This window comes from Prenolepis imparis, unplaced genomic scaffold (genome assembly GCF_030444845.1).
Source record: "Prenolepis imparis isolate NDT839.2.m4 unplaced genomic scaffold, iyPreImpa1.0 SCAF_3, whole genome shotgun sequence".
NCBI lineage: Eukaryota > Metazoa > Arthropoda > Insecta > Hymenoptera > Formicidae > Prenolepis > Prenolepis imparis.
In genome coordinates this window covers 1,941,808-1,954,268 of record NW_028141161.1, presented here as the reverse complement: position 1 = coordinate 1,954,268, position 12,461 = coordinate 1,941,808, and the positions used below count along the sequence as shown (strand labels likewise).

The following is a 12,461-nucleotide window of genomic DNA, read 5'->3' as shown; positions in this document are numbered from 1 at the left end:
ATTTTTCTACAGCTTCTCGAAATTGATTCAAAACATATTCCGAATTTTTTTTTAATTTATCGAGTCGAGTGCCATTGTTCATGGTTTGTGCTTCCCATCTATACAATTGTCGCTTGGATTTTAACCGTTTAAAACATCGTTGCACTGATTCAAATTTTAATTAATTTTTTCTCCCTGATTTCCAGTAGGTAACAGCTTTTCTCTTGTACTCTACGTCGATTTTTTCAACTGCAGTTGCATCAAAATCAACATTTTCCTCGATCGTAAAGTCATCGCCTTCATCTTCAATTGACACAGGTTCCGGAATCGCGTTTTTATTGACAAAAGTAAGTGTGTTGTATGTTTCTACGAGGAGAAAATTTTGAATTGCATCTTTGATAAGAGTTTCTATTTGAAAGCTAAAAGCCTTTTCATCTTCACCTATAACAGATTCTAAATCATATTGAGGTTGATCAAAGGCTGTTATTAAAAGCTTTAAAATATTTTTCGGATTCATGGTCATGTTGCAGAAAAAAAAATTATAAATTAAAAAACGTAAATCATTTGGATGATAAACTAGTGAATTAGTAATAAAATTACTGGTGAGTGTCAGCGATCCGACATATACGCAAAGACAATAATTGTGGTATTATTGGAGAATAAAAAAAAACTAACCAAAACACGAATTAGGAAATAATTGCCGTGAAATGCGCCTCCCACACTGAAGAGTGTCAGCAACTAAATGTTAAATCCCCTTGCCTCTAACCTTTTAGGGTGCTTTATTAAAGTTAGTCCACTGGACTTTCACTTTTCGGGGTGCTTTATTAAAGCAAGTCCCCTTGCCTCTCGCGGCGTGTTTTATATTCGTGTTTTGGTTGTCAATATTTGATACAACATACCCTACAAGGCCGAACTGAACACTTTTTTTATGTACCTGGAGGCCATATTGGGTCGGCCATTTTGATTTCCATAATTTTAACATCAGATTCAGTTTCGGCGACCCCAAAAAACCCCTATACTTATTTAATGTCTTGAAATATTCAACTTATTCCACCTGGTGCATAAAATCCAACCCTTGTCGTTTCAACCCTTCAGAGCGAACCTTGGCCGATAAAAAAAAATACGTATCAAATATTTTTCATAGTTCTATGAAATGTGCAAAGTTTCATTAAAATCGGTGAGTGACACTTCCGTAGGTTTACTTGTCAGATGCCATAAAAAAACTTGTAGGACTGCCATGGTGATAAAACTACTCTTTCCAGAATATCCAGCTTGGTATATTTCATTTTACATAGTGGACATTGAACAGATGCAAACCAGCTGCAAAATAAAAAATGAATTTATATATATTTTTTCTTTAATTTTTAACATTTTATAATATTTAATATTTACTTTAATTTTTATTTTTGTAACAGTTTATGTATTTAAGTTTGATATACTTTTCAATGATAATTATGTATAATAATAAGTATATACCTTTGACTATATAATCATGGACTGCCAGTTACCCCCACTTTTTCTATCTTTACAATGCTTCGCGTGTAATGAACATAACTAGCGCTGCTATTTCCTAAACGGCAGAAAATAAAAACATCAAGTGAGATTCCGATGGTAAAATAATGATACAAATAAGGAAAGAAAAAGTCATACATCGCTGTTTTATCGATTTTATCAAATTATCGAATATGCCTTTACAAAATTAACACAAATACAGCCTAATAAATTAGTTTAATAAACCTATATATTTACCCAGGAAAGCCTGCTATTATATCTCCAATATAAAATAAAAACTAATTAAATTTAAAAAGAATGAAATAAACACAGAATATTAAATATTTAATATAATTTATTATTTATTAAAATTATATAAAATAAAATATATTAAATAAAAAGATAAAATTAATAAATACACACGGATTCACATTCCAAATAAAAAATTAAAACATAAAATAATATTATTGTCTACTGAAAATTACTGCTTTTGTTAGCCTACGTCGTATAAAGTCTTTATGTGCATTGATAGTAATCATTTTACCCTCATAAAATAATTTAATTTTAAAATAAAATGTTATAATCAGCTTTACTAAAATATACTTATGATTATCTAGTACATCGAGATCTTTAACATGCGCGTCAAAGTTGAAAAATAAATTGTCGCAGTTCAAATTTCTGAAAGTCTCCTGAACCATTTTAGGAATGATATTTCTCATCATTAATTTATTTTCCAATTTGAATAAATGGAAAATTTTTTCACAAATTGTAACTATTTTGTACGTGTCAATTCTAGGGTATCGCAAAAAACTAAAGCTTTTTTGTACTTAATAAATTGTGAATCAACCTCATCACACTCATTCAAAAGCTGGAAACATACGCAACATTTCAATTTTTAAAAAATTTTTAATTTAACAAAGCCTGCAATGTACAAAACTGCGTGATGTAAACTGTAATTAATGTTTTCAAGAGGAACATCATCGATGATTACATTAAGATCTTCCACATTATCCAAAATGTTATTATTATTTTCGACGAAAATCTTCCTCATTGTATGTTATACACAATTTCTTTGCCGAGAATGACACCGTCAAAATACTTGTATTATCTATCGCAATGCAGTTAGCCTGCGCTGATGATTTAACTTCATTATGGTGAAGTAATCGTTTGTATGCCGATGAAAATTGCATACAGTTAGGATTGTTGTTATATCCTCCCATGGATCGTACACGAAGAAAAGATCTCTAAGTGATCTTGTGATAGTTTATATGAAAGTATGTACTCTAAGTAAGCAGTCTCTACGTACTCATGAAACATTTGTTTTAAATTGTTCATGTCTATTATAAATCCAAGAAATCCTGTTTTTGCTTTTGTTGTTGTTATCAAAGATCCATTTTTTAACTTTATATTAGAAAAATAGTATGTGGCTTCTGCAAAAAAATCGAAAACTTTAGCAGCGGTACTTACACTCAAAGGTTTTTTAAAATGATTGGAAAATATATTCCTTGTATTCAAACAATCAAAAACATTATTACACATTCGGCAAAATTTAGCAGTTGCAGCACAATTTATAAAATCAGGGTGTTTATCATCTAATAGTTGCTCTAATGCTATCGAACAACTTTCGCTGAGCATTTGAGCAGCTAGTTTCACATTCATTTTGTTTTTTGTCCACTGCAAATGTTTTCTATTTACCTTATTTGCTAAATGAAAACATTCAGCTTCCTGCAACTGTACTAAACTTTCAATAAATTTAAAATTAATTTCGTAGCCATTTGAATCATACAATATGCGCTTTGATGCAAATGCATTTCTTATTAATTTTAACATATGCGCAGGATCTAGATATATGAAAATATTGTGTCCTGTTGGATGTTTGAAGAAGGATTTGTTATTAAGGATATCTGCTCCCAGTTTTTTGCACATAGAGATGTTTGCGGGAAGTCCATCGAAGGTGAATGAATTAACTATAACTCCGGATGGTGCTATAAATTCCAAAACCTTCTTCGTAATTTCGGCTCGCTCTTCAGCCGTTAATCCTGCCACAAAAAAGTAGGCCACAGGTATTTTCCATCGCTGATTGATGCAGGTTATAAGATATACCAAAGCTTTTTTAGCTATAGGTAAATCTTCCGGATCTTGTATAATGAGCCCATGATCGACATATCCGACAAATCTTCCTTCGGTACTGCTCCATTGGATCTGCTTTCGAATAGCCATCTCGTCCATTGTTAAACAGACATATAATTTTTTATTGCCAGCAGCTTCAGATTTTTTTAAAAATATTTCTACAGCTTCTTTGGTAAAACCAGGTAATCCATTAGTAGAACTATACCATGTTCGAATTGTTGACGGAGCTGGTTTATTTTGGAAAACTTGACGAATATAATTATAGGCTTTAGGACTATAAAAGTTAACAGTTAAAGCAAATGCCCTTAACTGAGGTGAATACGTCCCCTTAACTTTTCCTTTTTCTATCTGTTTAAGTATCGTAGACTCATCTACAACAGCCTATTGACATCAATAATAAATACGTATAATATACATATATATATATACAAAAGTCTTTGTGAGACATGGACACAATTGCTTCAGCAATTACAAATTAAATGTAAACTAAATTGTAAATGTACAATTATTTATAATAATAAGTATGACACATATTCAACTTGTCATACCTTTACAGTGTCTGAAGAAGTAGAAGAAAGCAGATCCTTTGTACGAAGTTTATGCAATAAGACCTCTAAGCTTTCCATTTTCTTCTTTTGGCGACATTGCTGTACTCTTAATCGATTTATTATTTTGTTCTTCTTGTTGCATGACTTCAACACGTTCATGGATTTGATTAACGTCCTTGGTGACATTTTTTCGATTTCTCCAGATTTTATATCACCTGCGTAGTACATTCGCTTTTTTGAAGGAGTTTCATAAATGCTCAAGTCACACTGAACATTTTCAAAAATGTTATCTTTACATTGACCAACACTTTCAGAAATGTCCTTTTCATGTTGATCAATACTTTCTTTCATAGATGATATATCAGGTGAATTCATCTCTATATTAGCCATACTAAAAAATAACATTAAAAATGGAGAAATATTATATAACAAATAGATTTATAAAAGATTTCAACTATATATGAAATACTGGCATTGGTACCTTTCTCTTGGTGCATTTAAAAATATTGTTGGCACAGAGTCTGGTTTTAACCGACGAGGTTAGAATCCATCCCCCTCGTGGGTCATCCCCCTCGTGGGTCACGGCCTTCCCGTGACGAGGGGGCTCAGCCTGATGCAGAGGATAGTCTGCATCGGGCTGCTAACGTGACCTGTACGGCTTCGGCTGTACAGAAAGGCCACCCAGGCCTGGGGTTGCTCCTCCCTATTTGGGGGGACGGGACCCACCTTCCCGAAGGCTACGCCCTTTTCGGGGCGGCCGTATGTGGTAAGGGATGGCGACCCGGAATCCAAACGCCCGGTGGCATGGCACCGCTAGGGAAAGACATTGCACGGTGCTGCTGCACCAGTCCTTCCCGCCATGCATTGGGGGGGGGTTGCGGAATTGCCCGCCGGGGGTGTAGCCCTTTTTAGGGCTTGTGGAGCCCATTTTCAGGGCTCAAAGGCCCTTCTCAGGGCCACTGTGGGGGGATGTGGGTGCCGGTCTTCCTCGTGTCTGGGGCCGGGGTGGCGGCGCGAAATCATCCGCGTCGTTGCTCGCTGCCTAGCATAGGGGGGAAGCGGCGTCCCACAAGGGGTGGTCTTCCTGCCTCTGCCCAAACGGCGGAAGGACGCTGTCCTCTCCGTACGCGCGCAGAGGGGGAGACGCTGTTGCTCGGGCCACTCGGACGTATTCCGAGCTCGGGCCGACAGCAGCGCATCAGGGTGCTGGTGGAGAGCTCGCTCTTATCCCAGCGTCCCTGAGGCGGCCGTTTCCCGGGCCACTCGGACGTTTCCGAGCTCGGGTCGGGGGGCGGCGGAGAGGACGTGTTCGCTCCGGAGGCGCTGCACCGGCCTGCCGCTGAGGCCGCTCGGACATACTCCGAGGCAGGACTCAGCGGCGAGAGTGGTAACTTCCGGCCGGTCGGGACCGTTCCCCTTCCGAACGGACTGGCCGGAAGAGGCGTCTGCCCACCGTCGGCCTTCGTCCCCCAACGGTGGGCGTGCTGGTCGCTGTGGCGAGTAAGGCTGGGCCGGGGAGCGGCGACCCAGCCCCAACCGTCCACAGGGCGCCACCCGGTGAGGTGCTCCCGCTGTCGGAGGCGGGAGACCCCTGAAAGTTTCACGAGTAGGGGGCAGGAGCCCAGTGGCGGGGGTGCGGGTATTCCCCCCCGTCCAGTGGCATATGCCAGCTCCCCGGAGTTACCCGGGGCCCCCCTGGGGGGCGATTCCGGTCAAGTTTCGGGTCGTCCTTCGGGGGGTGGGAGATGCGCCGGCTGGCGGAGCCTCACCGGGACGTGGGAACTTTCAAAATGAAGAGTTTAAACGCAAAAACCCAGACTGTCACAGCCAACAAGAAGGAAAATGACAAGGAGAGGGCACTAGATGCCCGAACAACCAGGTCGACTAGCAGAGCGTACAATGTCTCTACTACTGACATGGAGGATGTATGTTCGGAGAGATCCGCCGCATCCTCCGTCAACGAATGGTCGGCAACCCCGGACAAAGTTCCGACGGTCAGGCTCGCTAGAGTGGATTCTCTGGTCAAATTAGTGTCTTCGGGCGCAGGAAGCAACCGAAAAGAGCGAGGCCTAGAGAGGAGATGCAGACAGGCAGAAGATGCGAACGAGGAAATAGGCGCAAACAACAACAACGCAGCCTACCTCACGCATGTCGACCCGACTGCAATTGAGAATGAGAGGGAGGATGAACCAATCCCCAACATCCCGCCGAAAAGAGGTCCAGGAGGACCGGAAACGACGGGAGAATATAGGAAGAAGCCTGCGAGAAAGGAGGAGCAGGCACTGGAAGAGGAGGAGAGAAAAGAGAGAGACATCCTTGACGGAACTACGAAGCCAGATATGACCAAGCCGTATAAAGAGTTCCTTAAGGAGATTGAGGACCTGGAGAAAGTGTACAGGCAGAAGCCTACCATAGACCTGGAGGTCTTAGCGTCCGAACAGGCGACAACTCTTTATAAAATTGCCGACAAGTCCGGATAAATGAAAGGTACACTAACCAAGGGGGCGAAGATGGCTGCGGCAAGTATGTGTGCCGCAGCCACCACTTTAGCGATCCGAGCTCAAAATCCGGAGGATGTCCCGGTGAGCGAGCAGCTCGCTAAAATGAGGAGAGAGATGGATAAGCTGCGTCATGAGATAGAGACCCTACAGCTGATCAACAATAAGCTGAAAAGGGCCATGGAGGCGCAAAAATCCAAAATACCGACCGAAGACCGATTGGAAGAAGGGCAAGAAATGAAAAAAGGAGAGGAAGAAAGACCGCTACCGCAGAGGGAAAAACCACAAAGGAATAGGAGAGAGGAGAGAAAGGAGGAAGCCTCACTTCTGCCGGAGGGCAGGGAGACCTTCCCTATTCGGGAGGGACCGGGAATCTCGCTCCCACGCCAAAGTGGGGAGATCCCAGGCCCCTCCAGGGAAAGGGAAGACGTAATGGAGGTGGAAACGGAAAGGAATGGGGAAATAGGAGAATCTCCAACCGCTCCAGCGAATCACCAGCCGCTACCACACGCGACAAGTGTCCAGGAGGTAAGAGGAGAACCTGGAAAACAGGAAAGGCTCATAGCAACCATAGAAGGGGTGATCGAACGCCTTCTAGATAGGAGATTCGGGGCTCCAGAAACGAGCCATGACGTCTGGAAGAGGGGGAGACTGAGCGGCTTGGGCAGTACATTGCCACAGCAACCGCAGGTCAGACCAGACTCCCGGGACCGAAGGAAGAAGGGGAAGGGCAAAGGAAGGGAAAACAGCGGAATGGTGACAACACTTAATGCCCCGGCAAACCCGGGGAAGAGTGCAATCACCAAACCCACGGAAAAGAAGGGGAAGGAAAAAGGAGCTGCTGAGAAAGGACAGCAGCAACAGCAGCCGAAACAACAACAGCAGCAGAAGCAACAAGCCCCAAAGGGGAAGCAGCAGCCGCAAGCCGCTAAGGACAAGTCACAGCGGCAAGCGGCTGCAGCCCAATTAGAGGGGCAACAAGGGATTTGGTCCCAAGTAGTGGGCCACAAGGCTGCCCAAAAAGAAAAAAGGGTAGCAAAGGCGGCAGCTGCAGCCGCCGCTTCGAAGACCACAGCAACGAAGGGGAATACTCCCCCCTCGCAATCAAACAAGGGGGATAAGACCAGGAGGGAACCTAAGACAGCAGCCGTGACTGTCACGTGCCCCCCTGGCAAATATGAGGATACGATGAGGGAGGCGAGAATGAAAGTCAACCTCGCCTCCCTCGGAATCACCTAAGGGGTGAAAATCAGGAGGGGAGTGACCGGGGCCCTCGTCTTCGAGGTTCCCGGAAAGAAGAATGGGGCGCTTGCCGACAAATTGGCTTCTAGCCTGCGGCAAGCGCTCCGAGGAAAGGAGGGGGTCAGGGTGGATCGTCCGACCAAGATGGCGGAGATCCGTCTCAGAGCCCTCGAGGGCTCCATCACCCCCTGGGAGATAGCCACGTCAGTGGCAAGGACCGGGGGGTGCGAAGAAGAGGAAATCAAAGTCGGGGACATGAGAATGTCTCCAAATGGGGTATCCACAGTGTGGATCAGATGTCCCCTCTCCGCGGCAAATAAGATCGTGGCCGCGGAAAGAATTCAGATAGGGTGGGCATCAGTTGGGGCACAACTCCTCGAAAGCAGGCCCCTCCAGTGCTACAAATGCCTGGAGGGGGGCCACGTTCGGGAGAGGTGCCCCAACAAAGAAGATCGGAACCACTGCTGCTACAGGTGCGGCTCCGAGGATCATGAAGCCAAAGCCTGCAGGGAGAAGGTCCAATGTCCTATATGTAAGGACAGGAACCTCCCTGCGGGCCATAGATTGGGAGGCAAGTCATGCCCCTCGGTCCAAAAAAGGAAGAGAGGAGTTGCTCTAAATACCCTCGGCAAGAGGGCCCAGCAACCTCCCCCAGAGAGAGTGAAAAGAGAGGAGATGAGAGAGGGGACGAGAACACCCGTCCCCTCAACATCGAGTAAGGCGCCAACTCCGCTGCCGGCCGAGAGAAGATAGGCCGACGCGGAGGAGGCCCCTGTAGGAGGTGGAGGCGGGAAGAGACGCCGCCTCAAGAGGAACTTGGAGAAAAAGGGTTCCGCCTCCGAAATGGAGGCGGAACAAGCGACGGATAAGCTCTCGAGTGACGAAGATGACCTGTAAAGTAATACAGGCCAATCTGAACCACTCGAGGGCAGCCCAGGATCTCCTCCTGCACACAATGGCGCAGGAGGATTGCCGCCTGGGGATCCTCTCGGAGCCGTATAATCTCCGGGAGGGCCCCAGGACCGCAACGAGTCTGGATGGGGTGGCAGCCATCGTTTGGCGAGATGCCCCGAACTCCCCTCCCATGGTAACACATACCCGAGGGAGGGGATTCGTTGTAGCAACCTGGGGGCCCATCGTAATTGCCTCTGTCTACCTTTCACCGAAATTAAGCCTGCAGGCATATGTCAGCAGGCTGTGAAAGGTGGGCAGGGCAACCAGGCACCTGTCCCCGGCACCGGTAATCGTCGCGGGTGATTTCAACGCATGGTCAGGCGTTTGGGGGTCCCCGCGGCGGGACCGGAGGGGGGACACAGTCCTGGATTGGGCGGCGGACTTTGGTCTCATTATTATCAACACAGGGGCGCAGCAGACATGCGTCAGGGCGCGGGGGGGGTCGATAGTCGACCTAACCTAACCTAACCCTCTCGCGTCCGGGCTCGTTAGTGCCTGGAGGGTGGCGGCGGAGAAGGAGATAATGTCAGATCACGAGTACGTGACCTTCTCTGTCGCCACAATACCCGGGGAGATCAGAGCCCGCCGCAAGGACAAGGAGTCCTAACAGAAACGATGGGCTCACAGGAAACTAGATAGCGACGCCTTTATGGCGTCCATCCAAGGCGCCCTCATGACCAGAGAGGGCGCCGAGGATTTGGAGGGGAAGCTCCGCTGGATCCTGGGCACTATGGAGGCTGCCTGTGAAGCCTCCATGCCCAGGACCAAGTTCCGACTACCTAAGAAAGCCTACTGGTGGTTGGAACAGATAGCGGAGCTTCGGCGGAATCTAATCCGCGCTAAACGGAGGGCATACCGCCTCCGTCAAAGAAGCGGAGGCGAAGAGGCATGGACGGAGTATAGGTCTCTCAGAGACCAACTCCGAGTGGAGATCAGGAGGGCCAAGGCCAGGTCCTGGGGAGAGCTGCTCTCCTCTCTGGATAGGGATCCTTGGGGACGCCCCTACAGATTAGTCTTGGGTAAGCTCAAGCAGGCGGCGTCCCCAATGACAGAAACCATGGACCCCCTCTTCATTAAAAGGGTCATCGACACCCTCTTCCCTGTAATGGAAGATGGGCTAAATGACCCGATCCCAGAGAGGGGTTTCCAATGGAACGAGGAGGAGGATCCCGTATCGAGAGGGGAGTTGAGGGATGTCATCGGGAAGATAAAGAGCGCCAAGGCCCCCGGACCTGATGGCATCCCAGGTAAGACCTGGCGCATGGCCAGCAAGAATCTCCACGAGGAAATAAGGGACCTGTACACCTCATGCCTCATGGAAGGACGCTTCCCCCCAGAGTGGAAGAAGGCCAACCTGGTCCTTCTTCCCAAACAGGGAAAGCCGCGGGACCAGCCGTCCGCATACCGGCCGATATGTTTGCTGGACGAGGCGGGAAAAATCCTGGAAAGGATAGTCTGCAACCGCCTCGTCTGGCATCTGTCCCGGGAGGGCCCGGATTTACAAGAAGATCAATACGGGTTCCGGATTGGGCGCTCCACGATAGACGCTATTAAACGAATGCGCTCAATCACGGAATCCGTCATGGAGGGGGGCGGGGTGTTGCTCGCAGTATCGTTGGATATATCCAACGCGTTCAACACCCTGCCCTGGCGCCGGGTAGGTGTGGCGCTCGAACACCACCGGGTGCCACCCTACCTGATTGCCCTGATCCGGGACTACTTCCGGGACAGGAAGATCGTATATTACGACCGGGATGCGGAACGGCAGGAGCGAGAGATGTCGTGCGGCGTTCCACAGGGGTCTGTCCTGGGCCCCTTCCTGTGGAACATCACGTACGACACGGTCCTACGGACTGCCCTCCCCTCCGGCTGCAGTGTCATCTGCTACGCAGATGACACCCTGATCCTAGCCGGAGGGAGGAACTGGGGGGAAGCCATTGTGCAAGGGAATCTCGCTACGGCGAGAGTCGTGAGCGCAATAAGCGCTGTGGGGCTTAAGGTGGCGCCCCACAAAACGGAGGCAACATTCTTCCATAATGGAAGACATGGGGCGCCACCGAGAGCCTCCATACGGGTGGCAGGCACCCCGATCCAGGTGGGGGCCCATATGAAGTATCTGGGCCTCCACCTCGACAGCCGTTGGACTTTCGGGCGAGCACTTCCGCCAAATCTCCCCCAAGGTCGAGAAAGCGGCAATGGCCCTGGGCCGTTTGTTGCCAAACCTTGGGGGACCATCGGAAGTTGTTCGCCGTTTATACGCCGGCACCGTCCACGCTATGATGATGTACGGTGCCCCCGTTTGGGCCGAAAGGGTGGTGGTCACCCGCAAGCTAAAAGACGCACTGCGCCAGTTACAGCGAAGGTTGGCCAACCGCATTTCCAGGGGGTACCGTACAGTCGGCTGGACTGCGGTGGGGGTGCTCTCCGGAGTGTCCCCCGTTGAACTTCTCGCCCGCGTGTATACCGAGGTGTACAACCGCGGCAAAGAGCTGAAGCGGGCGGGGGTTCAGCTGACGGACGGTGCACGGCGTACCATCAGGGGGCAGGCCAAACGCGTCCTCGTCGATAGATGGCTGGGCCTACTGGATGACCCCAGTCTGCCCGGCCGGAGGACCGTTGAGGCCGTAAGACCTCATCTAGTCCAATGGCTGGAGAGACCCAGAGGAGGGATGACCTACCGTATGACCCAGGTGTTCACTGGACATGGCTGTTTCGGGGAATACCTGGGTCGCATAGGAAAGGAGAACTCCAGGGTGTGCTGGTTTTGCGACTACGAATGCGACACGGCCCAGCACACCCTGGAAGAATGCCCAGCTTGGGTAGGAGAGAGGGAGGAATTGAGAGCGAAGGTGGGCAGGGACCTGTCCCTGCCAACACTGGTCGGCAAGATGGTGGAAGGAGAGAAAAGAGAAGAAGTATGGTGGGCGGTCTCCTCCTTCTGTGAGAAAGTAATGTCACAGAAGGAGGAGACGGAAAGGGAGAGGGAAAGGAGCGGGAGAAGGGGGAGACTTGTTCTCTCCCCTGAATCCCAGGAGGAGAGGGACGACCCCTCCTGGCTGCCCAGGCGTAGAGGTCGCTGTGGCGGGGGCCGGGGGAGGGTCGAGCCCAGTCCCGCCCTAGATGACACTGGGGTGGGATGAGGACACCGGGGGGAGCGTTGGACGCTTAAGTCCGGCGCTCTGCCCCCGGAGGCCTCGCAGGAGGGATAAGGGCGGCCCTCCGTGACTTTTGACCACGGAGAGTCACCCGAACCTCGAGGAGGGCCCCCCGGTTGACGGCCGAATCTGCTGTCCCGATGGGGGGCGGAGGGAGCCACAACCGGGGTCGGGGCTCGAGCGCGAACACTCGAGCCCCGACCCCGCCCCCCATCTTCAACGGGAGGGCGTGACATGAGGGTGATGTCCCCCTCGCGTCACAACCGGGAAGGAAAAACCACATGATAGTGGTCGGGGAAACGTCTCGGTCGCAAGACCGAGGCATCCCCCCGGGGAAAGCAAGGCGGGGGTCGCGAGGACGACATGGGATGCCAGTATCCCACGCGCCCCCTATAAACGCCCGCGAAGGACATCCGCTGGGGTTTTAGTGCGGTAACATTCCGTGGCTCATCACGGGGAAAACC

At 48.9% G+C, this 12,461-nt stretch overlaps 1 protein-coding gene across 1 annotated transcript; it reads left to right on the top strand.

The window, feature by feature from the left end:
* Positions 1–8,032: 8,032 nt before the first annotated feature.
* On the top strand, positions 8,033–8,641 carry LOC145934216 (uncharacterized). Its single transcript, XM_083034587.1, has one exon. It carries the CDS (start codon positions 8,033–8,035, stop codon positions 8,639–8,641), a length of 609 nt encoding a protein of 202 aa, XP_082890713.1.
* Positions 8,642–12,461: the final 3,820 nt, after the last annotated feature.